This window comes from Budorcas taxicolor, chromosome 10 (assembly GCF_023091745.1).
Source record: "Budorcas taxicolor isolate Tak-1 chromosome 10, Takin1.1, whole genome shotgun sequence".
Classification (NCBI taxonomy): domain Eukaryota; kingdom Metazoa; phylum Chordata; class Mammalia; order Artiodactyla; family Bovidae; genus Budorcas; species Budorcas taxicolor.
The window spans coordinates 20,109,728-20,125,856 of NC_068919.1; the positions used below are offsets into that span (position 1 = coordinate 20,109,728).

The following is a 16,129-nucleotide window of genomic DNA, read 5'->3' on the forward strand; positions in this document are numbered from 1 at the left end:
TGCCAGCTGAGATGGAAGGACACCATAGACCTCTAGTTCTAAGTTTAAGAGTATTTTTAAAGAAGTGCTACCAAAGGCTCAGCTGGTAAAGAATCTGCCTGCAATGCAGGAGACCTGGGTTTGATCCCTGGGTTAGGAAGATTCCCTGGAGAAGGGAAAGGCTACCCACTCTGGTATTCTGGCCTGGAGAATTCCATGGACTGTATAAGTCCATGGGGTTGCAAAGAGTCAGACATGACTGAGCGACTTTCACTCACCAAAAGCAGCAGTTGAGGTTGGGACCACAGGAAGCAGAGTTGGTTGGGGGTGTGATGGGGAGATGTATTGATTAAATGAATGGGAAAGGATTATTTATAATCAGTGTATCATATTAGCAGAGAGGGAAGGTGGCTGCTAGCCCTGAACTCACCTGGGATTTTGAGGCTTGTGGCTGTTTAGAGCAGCTAGCAAGGTGATCACCATTATGTGGTGCTTGATAATAGCCTTCACTCCTGAAGCTGAGGGAATCCTTGACCCTAGGTCACATTCTCTTCATATCTCTGGCCAGCAAGACAGTGCCATTTAAGAAAAGAAAAAAAAAAAGGAGACTCTTGAGTTACCCCTAATAGCAAAAACACAGTATGAGTAATAGAACAACTTTAGATGCAATATCCTAAAAGGTCATAAGATGGAGGTATTGCTCCATAAAGAGAGAACGAAATTCATGTCTGTGTGATTATCCTCAGAACTCTGCCCAAGGCAAGGATGCATGTATTTAATAACCATAAATCTGTTTGTTTTCAGTATAGAGGTCAAGAACAAGCTACAGTCTAACTGCTGCTAGTAATGACTTAGTCGTTTTCTATAGGTTATGTGATGGTTTTAATCTTTCTTTTGCCCAAGTTAAATAGCTTTCAGCAGCTTACATTGTATCACTGCCTCCTACGGCTTCCCCTGCGTTTGATTGCAGGAAACTGTTTCTCCCTAAAACCTCTAAAATCATATTTTTCTATGCTAGAACTTTTCTACAAGCTTCTTTTTCAGCATTTCCCATTTATCTATCTTTATGAACTTGATTTTACATCTAGTTTTAAATAAAGACCTTGAGATCTTTATTTAAAAGAATCTGAATAAACAAAATGACAGAATTCCTTCTTATTAGGGGGAATCTAAAATCTAAAGTCAATAAAAAATAAAGTACTGAAATACTTAAGTCTTCAGATTAAGAGGCAGGAAAATGAGTTTGTCATAGGTTCTGTACTGTCTGTTTGAATCTGCAGGTCCTACAGTTCAGGTCCCTTTGTTTAAGAGAGTTGTATCAAGTCTTTTATAGAGTTTTCCCCTCCTCCTCCCCCACTGACCTACTTTCCAAGTGTTCCATTGACTGTGGAAAAATATGTGAGCTTTTCTTAGTACTTTTCGTCTTCTCTCATATCTGAGGCACCTCCCATTTCAATTGTAGCTGTTTATAGACTCGCACAGCCTCAACGCCGACAGAGCATTTAGAGTCTAGCCCCTCACTTTCTTAGCACATCCCTCCAGAGCCCCCCGACTCAACAGACGAGAACGCCTACCTCAGTGTATCACCATTAGGCCTAAAGCCCTGCCGTGTCGGCAGCAGTCATTTTCTCCCCCTCCTCCCATGGGAAACCTGCTCTCCATCTACCTGCCGAATCCCAGTGCCTCGTGCTTTCAAAGACCTGGTCCTTGCGGTTGCCCTCTGTCAGTACCACTGACCTCTCACTCTCCGCTGGCTCCGTCCCTCTCGCGTTCAAGTGTGCTCAGACTTCTTCCATCCTAAGAAAGAAGTGTGACCTTTCCTCTACTGCACGGCCTTTACCACCAACCACAAAGAAACCCTGTCTCTCCCTTCACCACAAGGCTGAATACTCGTCTCCACTCCACTCACCTGTCCATTCTTTTGCTGCCCACTCCTGCTTCAGTCCTTCCTCATCTGAATTCTGCCCCCACTGCTTCACCAAAATTGCTTCTGCTGAGGTTACTACTGACCTCTGTGTTGCGAAAGCCAAAGGAAATTTTTCAGTCCTCATCTTACGCTCTCAACATTTAACACAGTCAACTCCTTCCTTCTTAAAACACTCTCTTCTCTTGTATCCCATGATTGTGTGTTCTTTTTCACAGCTTCTCTCGTCTACTCTGCCAGCAGGCAGACGTTCCTCAGGGCCTGGGCCTGGAGCTGCCCGCTCCTGTGGCTTCATTTACTTCTGCATTTCAACTATGCCCAGATTTCTATCTCTGGCCAAGACTTCTCTCTTCCGAGTCTCAGGCTTGCTTCAGTCTCAGACCCAATTGCCTGTTTTATGTTTCATATTTAATGTCTCAGATGGACACTTAGTATGTTCAAAACAATTTATAATTCTTTCTGTCAAACCCACTTCTCCCCAGTGTTAGTAAATGGCTTAAGCCAGAGACGTTGGCAATATCCTTTATTCCTCTTGTGTCTTTATTTCTGTCTTTTCGCACATCCGTTTTTTCCAACAAGCCTTGTCATTTCCGGGTCCCTAATAACCATCAGATGCCCCTCTCCCCTCCATCCTCACGGCCCCAGGCCACTGTCAGTCAGGCTGCAGTTGCTGCAGCTGCACCCTAACGGCCCCCTTGTTTTGTCCCCTCCTCCTCAAATCCATTCTTCACACCCCAGTTGGTTTAACCTTTTAACTCAAAACTGATCTCCTTACTCTCCCGCTTAAAACCATTTAGGGATTTCTCTTTACTCACAGAGGCAAGTTCAGACTCTGCTCTTGGCTCTAAAATTCCTTAATGATCTGACCCCAGCCCATCCTGCCAGCATCATTTCATATCGTTCTCCCCAGGGTAAAACTTCTTGCCTCTGTTTTTCTTATTTGTTTGTAGTTTCTGATTTTGCCTGAAGCATCTCTCAGAAGGACTGTTTTAAACTTCAAACTGTTTTGACCAATAATATTCACAAGTTACTTTTTAAAATCCTCTTAATTTTGTACCTAGGAAACGAGCTGCTTGCAAATCAGTGAATGGCTCCCACAAGTATAAAGGGAACTCCAAAGATGTCAAACCCCCAGACCTCTGGATCCATCACGAGAGACTGGAGCTCAAACCCATTGATAAGTCTCCAGACCCAAACCCCATCATGACTGATACACCAATTCCTCGTAATTCTCAAGATATCACACCAGTTGACAATTCCATGGACAGCAACATCCATCAAAGGCGGAATTCATATAGAGGTACAGGTTTTTTCATTTAAACCATTTTCCATTTTGTAAAGTTGCCTTAATTTGGTAATTCCTATAAGAAGCTAGGTTTAGAGAAACGTGTGTTACAGCAGCAACTTCTGATGAAGAATAACTAGCCTGTTAAGAGAGAGAGGTTCTGTACCCAGATGAAGCAGTCCCTAGCTCTTCTAGGTCTCTCATCAGACTTCACCAGCTCAAGATTTGAGACAGCCTGGCACATGTCTGCACATTTCATTGCGCCCCTTCACTTGGAGCCCGGCTCTCGTTGTCGTGTTTGGCATATTCTTGGTCTGCCTGCTCTTCCTCACAGACCTGCGTTGAAACATTTAGGCAGCATCATCAACTGCATTGACTCAACAGGGACTCCTGTAATGTGATGATGGTCATTTTCCTCTTTATTTCACTTCCTGCAAAAACACCTTGTCCGTACTATGTTGTCTGTGAGTCCTGAATCTGCCTTCACTTGAAATGTTTTACTGCTGAGGCTGCTCACTGGCCTAGACACATGTTTGTAACCAACCTCCATATTTGATGTCTAGGGCATGAATCAGAGGACAGCATGTCTACACTGGCAGGAAGGCGGGGAATGAGACCAAAAATGATGATGCCCTTTGACTCCCAGCCACCCCAGCGTAAGTTAAAAGCTTCTCTTTTCCCAAGTGCTGCCAATTATCCAGTCATATTGGGGAACAGCTACAAATGATCTCTTTGACTTCACTTGATCCTAATGCAAAAATTAATCTACCAAAGCTTTGGCACCTTGAGAGAAGAAGAATCAAACGTTTGCCATATTTTGTGATTAGTATTTATTCTTACTAGTAGCTTCTTTAATTTCAGTGTAAATAAACTACAAGGCCAATTTCCACAAGTCTCCCAGGCATTAGGGAAGTAATCAGTCTCTTTAAAAGGAGACCAAGTCTGTTCAGGAGAAATGGGGCGTCATTGCTCTAGGCTGGGGCTAAGGACGGCCAGGTGTCACAGTGTTCCTTAGGCTTCCTGATACATGATCAGTGTTGATAGGCATTGCAGAATTTTTTTAATCAATAGACTTTATATTTCAGAGGAGTTTCAGGGAGATAGCGTGGAGTTTCTGTTTTTACAGCAATGTTTTTCAACCTTGCTTGACCTGTGCCTCACTTTGATAAGCATAAAAGTTGCCCAGCCTCCTGTAGTATTTGAAACTCAAGTACATTATCATGATTAAAAACCAAAATGCAATGGGACGAACCAATTACATTTTACACTAGTGTTTCTTCTCCCTTGTTACTGTTTTCAAGATGAGGAAGCCTTTCAGATGAGCTGGCACAGTGGGGCTTCCAGCTGAGGGTCCTCTGAGCCATTCTAAAGAGATAGGCAGCCACCTGCCGACTAATACCAAATGCAAGTTTAAGAAACTGTTTAATCTTGATATTTGCTTTGGGCTGAACAGTAGGTTAGCAAACATTAATACTGTCAGTCATTGTGTTGGTTGCTCAGTTGTGTCCGACTCTTTGCAACCCCCAGACTTTAGCCCGCCAAGCTTCTCTGTCCGTGGGATTCTCCAGGCAAGGATACTGGAGTAGATTGCCATTCCCTTCTCCAGAGGATCTTCCTGACCCAGGGATCGAACCCTGGTCTCCTGCATTGCAGGCAGATTCTTTACCATTTGAGTGTCAGACCTAGATTTAAATCCTAAAAAACCACTTATCAGTTTAACCTAAATGAGCTTTGGGATTTTTTATTCATTTCTTAAAAGATGTCCCATTTCAGGACTGTCAGCCATGTCTGTCCACAAGTGACAGAGATTTTAAGTAATCACAGATATCCTACACACAGAAGATGGCACTGTAAACTTGGAAACCAGGGGGATCCCTGAGGATGTCATGTCTGCACGCATGCTGTCACTTGCACAAGACTCTAAGAATCAGCCTTGGAAGAGTAAAGACTGATTTACCAATAGCTCATTTCTGCACAAAGTAGTTTTTGCTTAGGGTCCATGATAAGAAGAGGGGCCTGTACTTGGACGTGTGCAAGGAAAACTGGTTTTCCTCTCATTAGACATGCCCTAGACAAGGTTTAGAAATGTCCAAACATTTTCAGGTTTAGAAATGTCCAAAAAGAGTGAAAGTGTTAGTCACTCAGTCATGTGCGACTCTTTGCGACCCCATGGACTGTAGTCTCCCAGGCTTCTCTGTCCATGGGATTTTCTAGGGAAGAATACTGGGGTGGGTTGCCATTTCCTTCTCCACAGGATCTTCCCAACCCAGGGATCGAACCCAGGTCACCCACATTGAAGGCAGATTCTTTACCATCTGAGTCACCAGGGAAACCTCTAAAAAGAGTAGATTAGTTCATTCTAGTTACTTCTGATTTATAAGAAGATGGTAGCTTGACTGCTTGATCGTTTTATATAAGGCTTTAGTTCTTGCCTGAACTGGCTTATTTTTAAAACTTGTAAAATTTGACTATCCCTCTTCCTAGATTTGTTGCTTTTAAATATGCTGCAGAGAAAAGATAAGCTGTACTAGTTGACAGCATTCTTGGTTTGTTTTGTTTCTTTTCTTTTCTTTTCTTTTTTTGGTGGTGGGAAGGACTATGTATAAATATACAGTGCTATTTTATTTGTGCCCCAGCAGCTGAGTGAGTGGATTCTTTAATTCAAGAATCTGATACCAAGTGCCCAGATATACTTGGGATCGGGCTTGAGATATGCTTTTCCCCACATGGCTTCAGTCTTTTTTTACAAGCCAGGATTCCCTGGAGGCTGCATCCCCCATCCACCTACCGTGGCTATAAATGAGCATGGCTGGGAATGGCTTAGTGGTGGTGGGATGAGGTTCCATCGAAGGCCTTGCACAGAAGCAGTGGATTCTGATTCAACTAATAGCTGGTGCTTGCCAACTATATTCCAGACAGGCACTGTCACATTCTTTTATTTTTTTATTTACTTAATTTGGAAAAACTGACAAAGCCTTAACAAAAATCAGCTTTGTTTTACTTTTTGTGAGAGTCTCTATACCTAAAACACTTTCAGGTTGCACTTCCTGGGTAAAAAGTCAGGCACCTTTCCCCCTCACCCTAGCCTTAATTGTGAAAAACACTGATTCTGAAACACCCTGCTTCTGAAAACTTCCTGTCTTCCATGGAGGAGATGCTGACTACCCAGCTGCCCTGAGACCTCTCCTCAGCCAGCTTTACCACGCTGTATTTTATCCCAGGGGACTGCCTCCACTCTCTGGGCCCTGAGAGCAAGGAAAGCCCCTGATTAGTTTCCCAGGCCTTGAGGCTGGGAGGCCCTGCTCCATGATCCCTGGCTGGTTGTGCCACCTGCTTGCTTGAACGTGGTGAGGAGAATGCTGCAGAACAAAGGCCCTCTATTGTATTGCCTGGGATTTTCTTCACCTAAGTAATGTTGAGTGCCCCCCCACCCCAAAGATCAGGGAGTCTCTTAGTGACTTGACATTTTAATAGAATCCAAGGGCTAATTGAGTTTTATCACAGAGTTTGTGAAGTCCTTGCTAAAGGGAAGGGGAGGGTGGGCAGGAAAGATCCCACTTGTTTCTGATCAGCCCTACTGTTTGCCTATTTCGGGACTCTAGAGCTGGTTATCTTGATGGCGGGCTGTAGTCCATGGAGTCGCAAGAGTCAGACATGACTTAGCAATTACACCACCACCACCACCATCTTGATGTTAAACTTTGTGCTTCCACAGCTACTCTAAGGGAGTACCTAAGAAAAGTTTGTGCCTCAGCTGTGCTTCTGATTTTGTTTTTCCATCTCTGGGATTGATAAGGAAGCTCATTAAAGAAGCACTTTTTCTTCATAGAAAGTTCTATGTGGAATATCTGTGTGAAAATGTGGATTCATTTGCTAAATTCAGTGAATTGAATTCCTTAGCCAGTGTGGGAAGGAAAGAGAGAATTTAGAAAAAAATCCATTTATATTTTAAAATGCGAGTAGATATGGCTAAGGTCCCAGGTTAGAAGCAGGAAGAGATGGTGCCCTAGGCCAGCATCTCATGCTTCTAGTACTAGATTGGACCTTAACAGTTCATTTCCATTTGCATTCCTTTTAAGATATGAAAACTGATTAAACAGTCACTTATTCATTCAACCTAAATACCTATTTCATGCTTCACTCAGCAAGTAAGAAAAGACAGAATGAATTAGGAATATACTCGAAGGAAAAGGGACTTCTATCTTTATAAGCAGGAGAAAAAAAATTATAGATACCAAATCCATCATTTGTTGGCTTATGGGTTTATACTTTGTGACATATTCAAGTAGGTATTTTTAATAACTCATGTAATCCATGTTTACTGTGGAAGAATTGGAAAATAAAGATAAACCAAAAGAAATTTTTTAAAAAATCTTCACCACTCTTCCCTACAAGATAATGTGTTAACATTTTAGTAAAAATTCTCAGGCTTTTTTCTTTCTGTGTATATATAGAGACAGACATATGCATAAGAGTGTGTTGATTTTTTTTTAAAGACAAATGTAAAACCCATGGCTAATGGTCCAAATCCGTGGCTAATCGCCTAAGCTGCCACCAGAAAACCAGGGAATGGTGGTACTGCAGGGGCAGGGGGTGCGGGGTCACTGCTCTTGAACTGTGCTGTGTGTATCTGTCTGTGCAAGCATGCTAAGCATTTCTCTGTCTTGTGTTCATTCACAGCTGTGATTAGTGCCCATCCCATCCATTCCCTCGATAACCCTCACCATCATTTCCACTCCAGCAGCCTCGCTTCTCCAGCTCGCAGTCATCTCTACCACCCGGGCAGCCCATGGCCCATTGGCACATCCATGTCCCTTTCAGACAGGGCCAATTCCACAGGTGAGAGATGAGGATGGAGCCCCAGGTTGAAAGCATTCTGAAAGAGTCGGCAAGCTGCCAGGGGGAGGACCTGCCCCACTTAGAAGGATTTGGAGTTTTTGTCAGTGTTATCTGTCTGTCATATCATTTCTGTTACAGACTCAAGTTTTCTTCTATAAAATTCACTTCATTTTTCTCCCAGAGTGTTCAGTGCTCAGGGCAAGGTGTCATTTTAGTAAGAAACATAGCTCTAATCACACAGCCATGTCTTGTTCCATCAACTTGCATCTTAATTCCATCATATTTTCAGTTTGTTTAATCCTTCACTTTGAAAGGAAAATGTAATCTGGATGATTTTTAGACACTAGAGGTTGCCTTTGCGTAATGGTGGGAGGGTACTTAGGGCAACCATAAGGGACTTCGAATGTGAGCTCTTAATTACATATATCTGCTGGGAACCAAAGTAAGAGCAACACCTGGGGGCAGCAGGGCCAGCAGCCACGTTGAAGTTTCGCAGATTCTAAACCTCAGGTTGCCTAGTGGAGTGAAATTAAAAAGGGCTTCCAAGCATGGATCATCTCTAAAAATAGATGGGACATTAGCCTAACAATTGCAGTGTATGTAAAGATTCACAGTTCTAGACCACCGTGTCTCAGTTTGAAAATCTTAAGAAACAGCTTTATCAGTTTTAAAGTGCTAAAAAAAAAAATTCTCATATACACAGTATACCCTTTTTCCATCATTTGAAACTTGAAACTTGTCTTTTAATAGTTACAGATGTTAGTAGTAGAGCTGAGTTTTGGTAGTTCTAGAAAATAAGGGAGTTTCATGTGAGTCCCCTTTTTAAAAGAACTTCAAAACTTCATGCTTAGAAGCTTGGGTTGCCAGTAACATCCCTTCCTCCTTTAAGTTTTGGTCAGTTATAAACATACGCAAAGCATCAGATGGAGATCCAAGCTTACTAAGACATGCCTGATAACTCCCAAAGTTATCTGCTCCCAAACCCTTACTTTGTCTGGAGAATGCTGCTTAAACTCATGTCTGAAATTGGCCTTTCCCTCCCTCCAGTTCAGGTGTGGGTTCCTGCCTTTAGGGAAAGACAGCCTGCAGGAGGCTGTTTGGAGAACCAGACTGCCTCACAGACGTAATCTCAGAACAGAGCAGAAACAGCCCTCCAGACCTGCTCTTAGAAAGAGGTTTTTGTGTCCTGACTTTATTTCTCCATTTTTAAGGCAGAAAAATCTCCCCCACTGGAATATGAGCATACCTAAGTGTGTGGCAGGGTCTTCCCAGTCAGGTCAGCCCCCTGCCTCCTCCCTCCTGGATGAGAAGGAGGTTGAAGTTTGACAGAAAGCATAGAGTTTCCACCCACTCCTCACTCAAGGGGTCAGTGTTGATACAAGTTTGGTTCTGTATGTATTTAGGCAGAAAGCAAAAAGAGGAGAAAGTAATGATTTCCTCCACTAAAGGGTCCCTTGTTTTAATGACCAGAGAGGTTAAAAGAAGGTGAAACTCCTAATGGAGGCTCTGAAGATGGATCTGAAATGTGGAGCAGGTGTCTAGAGTGATGAGAGCTCTGCTCCTATTGTATTTCCCTGTGTCTCTAGACCCCACTGTTGCCTCAGCCCATCTTGGGCCGGGCCAAGTTTGCCTAGAGGGCATTTTCTGTCTTTTCCTTGGACATTTACTATGGTCACTACCGCCTGATGCAGAAAACACACTTTCCACTTGTCCAGGTGCTCAGCCACTGTGCACTTTGTGTCTTAGACAGCTCTGAGAGATCAGTCAGGAGGTAGAAATTCTAGTTACAGCATCGTTTCCCTTGTGAGCCGGGGGTGTTGCACAGTTTCAGGGCACACCCTTCCAGAGAATACAGCGTGCCATGCCCTCTGGAGGTGCACTGCACTCTGCTCTGCGTAGGCAGGCCTCTCCTCCTTTTGCACCTTTCCCGCCGTCTCTGGCCCTCGGAAGCTTATACGTCTAAGTAAGTCAGTCGAGGCAGCTGTGGTAGAGCTGTCCTAACATATCTGCCAGTACATGGTCAGGGCTAGAGCCTCATCCTTTCTCTCTCCTCATCCTTGTTACCCCCGCTAATCAGCTTCCACCCAGCCCAGGATCACAGAGTGGGACCAGCAGCTCCCCAGGTGAGGTGATAGCTGACCTGAGCAGGCAAGAGAAATGAGACCCTCAGCGCAGCCCTGGAAAGGACAAGAAGTGACCTAGGCCTGGGAGGTTAAGATAGCCAGGCTTTCACCACTCGGGGAGGGTGTATGAGTCCTTTATTGCTGGAACCCAAGGCCAGACCTTTGAGTAGCACTCTTGACCGCCATGGCCCATCTCCCGAGAGCCCAAGGGAACAGATTCTTGGCTGCCTCAGCAACAAAGGCTGGAAAAGGTTGGATTTCAGCAGGTTGCTCATGGGTTACTACTTAAAAGGGTTAATGTTCCTTGATAACGTTGAGGACTCTAGGCGTCAAAGGAGGTCTTCCTTCAGGTTACCTGGTGTCCTCCAGGCCCCTCCTCAGGGTGGGGATGGTGGTCTGCACCAGCTCACACTGTGAAAAGCCTTCCTCATATGGTCGCCCTGGGAACTGGGGCTGCTTCTGCCCCTGCAGCATCGGGGACGTGTGGACTGGGCTTGGAAGAGCAGGTAGTGTTGAGTGGATGGAGCCTGGGCTTGGGACTCAGGGGCCGGGATTCGGAATTCTGCCCATCAGTTCTGTGTCCTTGGGCCATGCTTAGGCTCCCAGCATCTGATGTGTTACTGTGAGGATTGAATGAGCTAATGAGTCTAAAGCACTTAGTGTGGTGCCTAGCTCAGAGTAAGCACCTGGTGATCCACAAAGAAAAAAATCTTATCAATCATTCAAGCCCCATGTTCAGCACTTTTTATTCATCTTCTTAATTAATCCTCAGTAAATTATGTGTTATTCTCCCTATTTTTATAGGTGGAGAAACAGATTTGGTTACTGCCAAGTTCGCTCAGCTCATAGGAAGAGATTAGGATTCAAGTCTATCTGACTCCAGAGCCAGTGCTTTTTCTACCCCAGCATGCTGCCTTCCAGAACGGCTCTGACGCCTCTTCACTTATTTCGAGCTTTTTGTCATGTTTTTCCTGAGCTGCCCCTTCTTCAGGCTGATACACCCCTGGTTTTTCTTCTGGACACCCAAACACCTCATGGCATTATCTTAAAACCATTGGCAGACCTTTGGACTTTTTGGCTGTCCAGGCCGCACTTGAGCTGTGGGGCTCTGGCTCTGGGGAGGCTGTGCAGTTGCCAGAGGGGGTGTGGGGCCTGTGGCACGGCCTCTCCTTCAGGGACCACCAGGCCTCAGGGCAGAGCTGCTCCTTGTCAGGTACCCAGGTGGCCTTGGTGATGTGTTGTCTGTGAAAGGCTAGTCTCAGAGGCTGTCAATCAGTGAATAAAATTTTAAATTTTCTTGTTTACATCTTAACAGACAACGTATCAGGAACCTTTATGTGTGTTCCATAGTGAGTACTGAGAAGAGCTTTAAATCTGTAAAATTGTGACCACTTAGCTGTATAGGTGAAAAAAGTTCAGCATCTGGTTGACAGATTCTGGGGGGACTCTGATATTAGACCATTCTTACTTAGCCTTGGCAGTGGTGCCAATCTGTGTTCCCTTGAACTAGCATTGACCCGAAGTGCTTGTTGAGCCAGTTTCAGGGGCCCTTAGAGGTAGGTAGCCAGAACCCCAATATGTGCATATGTTCAGTGGTAAAATAAATGCTAACATTTAGACTTTCCTGCTGTAGAATCTGTTCGAAACACCCCCAGCACTGACACCATGCCAGCCTCCTCGTCTCAAACATGCTGTACCGATCACCAGGATCCTGAAGGTGCTACCAGCTCCTCTTACTTGGCCAGCTCCCAAGAGGAAGATTCGGGCCAGAGTCTCCCTACAGCCCACGTTCGCCCTTCCCACCCACTGAAGAGCTTTGCTGTGCCCGCAATCCCACCACCCGGGCCTCCCTCCTACGATCCAGCGTTGCCAAGCACACCATTACTCTCCCAGCAAGGTGAGCAAGGACAGCAGCACCACCGGAGGGGCCCCGTGGCTCTGGCTCAAGACACCAGTCGCCACGTCTTTGCAGAATAACAAAGCTAATGTCCTCCACGCCTATCCTTATCCTCAGGGAGGAGATGGGCTCCTCCTTTGGGAACATACATAAACAAGAGAATAATTTGGCAGGGAGCAACGGCTGACCTTCTGAAGTATGTTTTGTGTGCAGGACGCTTGGTGGTAGAATCCAGTGGCATGAGTGTGAACAACAGATCTGGGCCTCCCAGAACTGCCTCACTCCATAGGATTCCTGCCAGCTAGAGGATTAGGGAGTCCAAGACTTGGAAGCAAGGAAAAAACCAAGGCTGCAGAAATAACCCTGCAGAAGGGTTGTTAACTCTTTGAGTTCACACAGCTCAACAAAGGTCCTCTCACCTCAAAGGCATGCTTTCTGCCTCCTACCTCTTCCACATAAATTTCTCTCTTATGATGGTTTGTTTCAGAGTAAGTCACTTGTTGTCAAGCTTTTGGTCTCAGGACCCTTTTTAACTCTTAAAAGCTATTGAAGCTGCAAAAGAGCTTTTTCTTCACATGAGTTATACCTGTCATTATTCACTATATTAGAAATCAAAACAGATTTTAAAACTATTGTATTCATATAAAAATAGCAATAAATCTGTCATGTTGATGTAAATAACATTTTTTCATGAGAAATAACTTTCAAAATAAAAATATAGTGAGAAGAGTAGCAGTCTTATATTTTTGCAGATCTCTTTAATTTCTGGCGTAATAGAAGACAGCCAGATTGTCATTACCTGCTTCTGCATTTAATCCATTGCAGTGTATTGTTTTGGTCAAAGAAGATCTGGCCTCACAGATATGTAGTTGGAGAGGAACAATTATTTATATAAACTTTTTAGACTGCTGTGAGTATTCTTCTTTGACACTACAGCAAAACTCAGCAAACTGTGATTTTTTATAGATTTGTTTGTCATGTGGAATCCAAAACCATATAATTATTTGTACTCTGTCCTGTTAAATCCATCTATCCTGCACTTTGAATGCATGACACTAAACACCACATGTTGGTCATTTGCAAAGTATTGGTTCACTAAGTTATACAGATCCTCTAAATCTTGATACATTTTGTTAAATAGTATCTAAAAATCATTCATTAATATCATCGAAGTCTGTAAATATTGGGAAGCCCTCAAGCTCTTGGTAGCAGATACAAGTTTTTCAAAATTCTGATTTTTCACTTTAAACTTAAATTTTATCATTGGAAATAAATGCTGTCCATTGTCTTCCCTAAGGTGACTGACGGACTTCGTTCACTTTCTAGAAGATGTCTGCCAAATGCTCAAGTCTAGATAACCTGTTTGTGTGTCAGTCTTTCTTTGAACTGTTAATAACATTGGTGTTTCGTAATGAAAGCGAAAGTTCAGCTCACAACTCAATTACAAGTGCCTTTATTGAAGACAGCCATCATGCTTTGGTGTGCAGTAGTATTTTACCCGTATTTCCATTTTAGAATATTTAAAAGATTATGGATTGTAATCAATTCCATATCATAACTTTTTCTACATTAATTACACTGGCTGTTTTTTAAACTTGGCAAGTGTGCATGTTCATGGATGACTTTACAGCGTGGTGCCAATACTTTAATTTGTGCTAAAGCTCCAGCAGTTTTTCCCACTACTGCTTTTGTACCACCAGTGGAAGGGCAAAATGTGTCTCGGTGTTATTATGAAAAGAGTTTTGACCTCCCAGACATTTTGCGAAGGGCCCTGGAACCTCTACACTGAGAACCACTGGTCTAAGAGATGAGTTTTTAAAGCCAAGTGGAACATCTTCTCTGGCCTCTTGGATGCCCTGCTCTCTCCCCCTTCCACCCTGTTCCAGTCCCTTTTCAGAGCAGGAGCTCTGTGCTGGGTGTGTGTGCATCCCTCACCCTGAGCAGCATCTGGACCTCAGATACCTTTATGAGGACCAGGGGAGCAGGCTCAGACACACCCCTGATGGTGCCCTTTCCCGCTGCAGCTCTGAATCATCACATCCATGCCGTGAAGACGGCCTCCATCGGGACTTTAGGAAGGAGCCGGCCTCCTATGCCAGTGGTGGTCCCCAGTGCCCCTGAAGTGCAGGAGACCACAAGGATGCTGGAAGACTCCGAGAGTGTGAGTTCCCGTGTTGGCGCAGAGTGCGGGGCAGGCTTGCTCATTCCGCAGGCCAGCACTCACCTGCTCCCCTGAACCTGGGCTGTGCCGCAGGCTCGACCTGCTCGGATTAGGTTGCCACACCTGCCTTCCTTTCAATTCTGGCCTGTCTCTCTGATCCTCTTGTCTTGGTTTGAACCATACACATGTTCTTTTACCTCCCAGCCCCTGTTCATTTCCTGAGCAGGACGCAATAGAGGAAGTTGCCTGAGTGGTTGCTCTCAAAACAAAATCGACAGAGTCTCTCCTTGATCATTCACTCTCACATTCCAATAAATATGCCCTCCCTCTGCATTTCCTGGTACAGGACTCTCTTAGGAGGAGAGCTTGGAGCGCAGAGATCCAGGGGTCATACCAACTGTGTTGGCTCCCACAGAGACTAGAAGGGGCAAACGGTGGGGCCCGTGAGGTCCTTGTGACCCTGGCAGCACAAGTTGGAGGAAAGGCATTTTGCGATGGAAAGAAATGAGTGCTTGCAGGCCCAGGCGCATCCTGCAGCCTGACTCCCGGGCTGGCAGGGGCGTGGGTAGTCCAGGCTGCAGCAGTTTTCCGCTCATCCCTCGACACTGTGACCTCTTTCCGTGGGCCCTACTTCTGGACAGCTGTTTGGATCGTGCCTGGTAACAGCGTTCTCTTTTCCGTAGAGCTATGAACCAGATGAGCTGACCAAAGAGATGGCCCACCTGGAAGGACTGATGAAGGACCTGAACGCCATCACGACAGCGTGACCACCTTGACCGGGACGTGACTCCCGGCCCGAGTCTAGAAGTCTTGGGACTCAGCCTTGAAATCAAGGAGTTGTACAGAGCACCAGAGGACAGCACTTGAGAACACAGAGTCAGCAGGCCGCCCGGCCAGTGCCCCGGCATCGGGCTGGCTCCAGGCCTGGCCACCTGCCTTCTCCCAGTCAGCCTGGAAGACGCCCGTGTGGAGGCAGCTTCCCTTTGCCTGCCGATACCCTGCAGGACTGGGCACCATGGGCCAGAATGTTGTGTCCAGGGAAGAGGCAAGAAGTGCAACCTATGTTTCACTTGGTGGGCAGGCCGTGTCTTCATGCTGCGACGGCATCGCCTTTATGGAGTATAGACATTGGCATTTCTGTACAATTTTATTTGTGTTCTATTTTATTTTACCTTCAAAAGAAAAACACTATCAAAACCAAGGAAGTCCATGGTGTTCTCCACAAGTGGTTGACATTTGACTACTTGTTTGAATTATGTATGGAAAGTCATTGACAGTGTGGGTTGTTCCAGGGGTTGGTTTGTTTTTGTTTTTATTTTTGATTCTGAGTCATTGCATCCTCTACCAGCTGTTAATCCATCACTTTGAAGGGGGGAGGAAATACTGCATTGCTGTTTGTAAGCTTTTTTATTATTTTTTTATAATTATTAAAGGCCTGACTTTCTCCTCTCATCACTGTGAGATTACAGATCTATCTGAATGAAATGTAACATTGAAAGGACTTGTTTGTTGGTTTCTGTGCAGTTTCAGTATTGGGGTGGGGGCGGGCTGGGAGGGTTGGGAATCGGAAATGGAGGGGCTGCTGAGACCCTGTGAATGTTTCAGTCATTGTACTTTCTTCCAGAAGCCTGCAGAGAACGGAAGCATCTTCTTTATTGTCCTGGCATGTCCATCTCTATTGTCACTAAGTTGCAACTGGAGTTTCATTTGGATCTAGTAAAAAAAGGTTCTTCTGTGCAATAGGTGGGTTCAAGGATGTAGCTGCCCTGGCGTCTTGGTAATATCCGGATAATAACAGCCACGCTGAGGAGTCAGACGTCGTATTACAGGAGTGACGCAGGTCAGGGCTCAAGCCTGGCACGTTCCCAGGAAATCAGAGAAGAGGGTGGACCCGCTGTCCTGCTGTTAACCCTCTGACTTG

General features: G+C 45.0%; 1 protein-coding gene across 1 annotated transcript in view; it reads left to right on the forward strand.

Annotated features, from left to right (window-relative positions):
- Positions 1-15,719, forward strand: part of NEO1 (neogenin 1) — a 234,430-nt gene extending 218,711 nt beyond the window's left edge. The window contains exons 24-29 of the mRNA XM_052646281.1: positions 2,965-3,203; positions 3,752-3,844; positions 7,869-8,027; positions 11,784-12,047; positions 14,072-14,208; positions 14,892-15,719. Coding sequence (XP_052502241.1) covers positions 2,965-3,203; positions 3,752-3,844; positions 7,869-8,027; positions 11,784-12,047; positions 14,072-14,208; positions 14,892-14,975 — 976 coding nt within the window. The 3' untranslated portion in view covers positions 14,976-15,719. The remainder of the gene's footprint in view (positions 1-2,964; positions 3,204-3,751; positions 3,845-7,868; positions 8,028-11,783; positions 12,048-14,071; positions 14,209-14,891) is intronic.
- Positions 15,720-16,129: the final 410 nt, after the last annotated feature.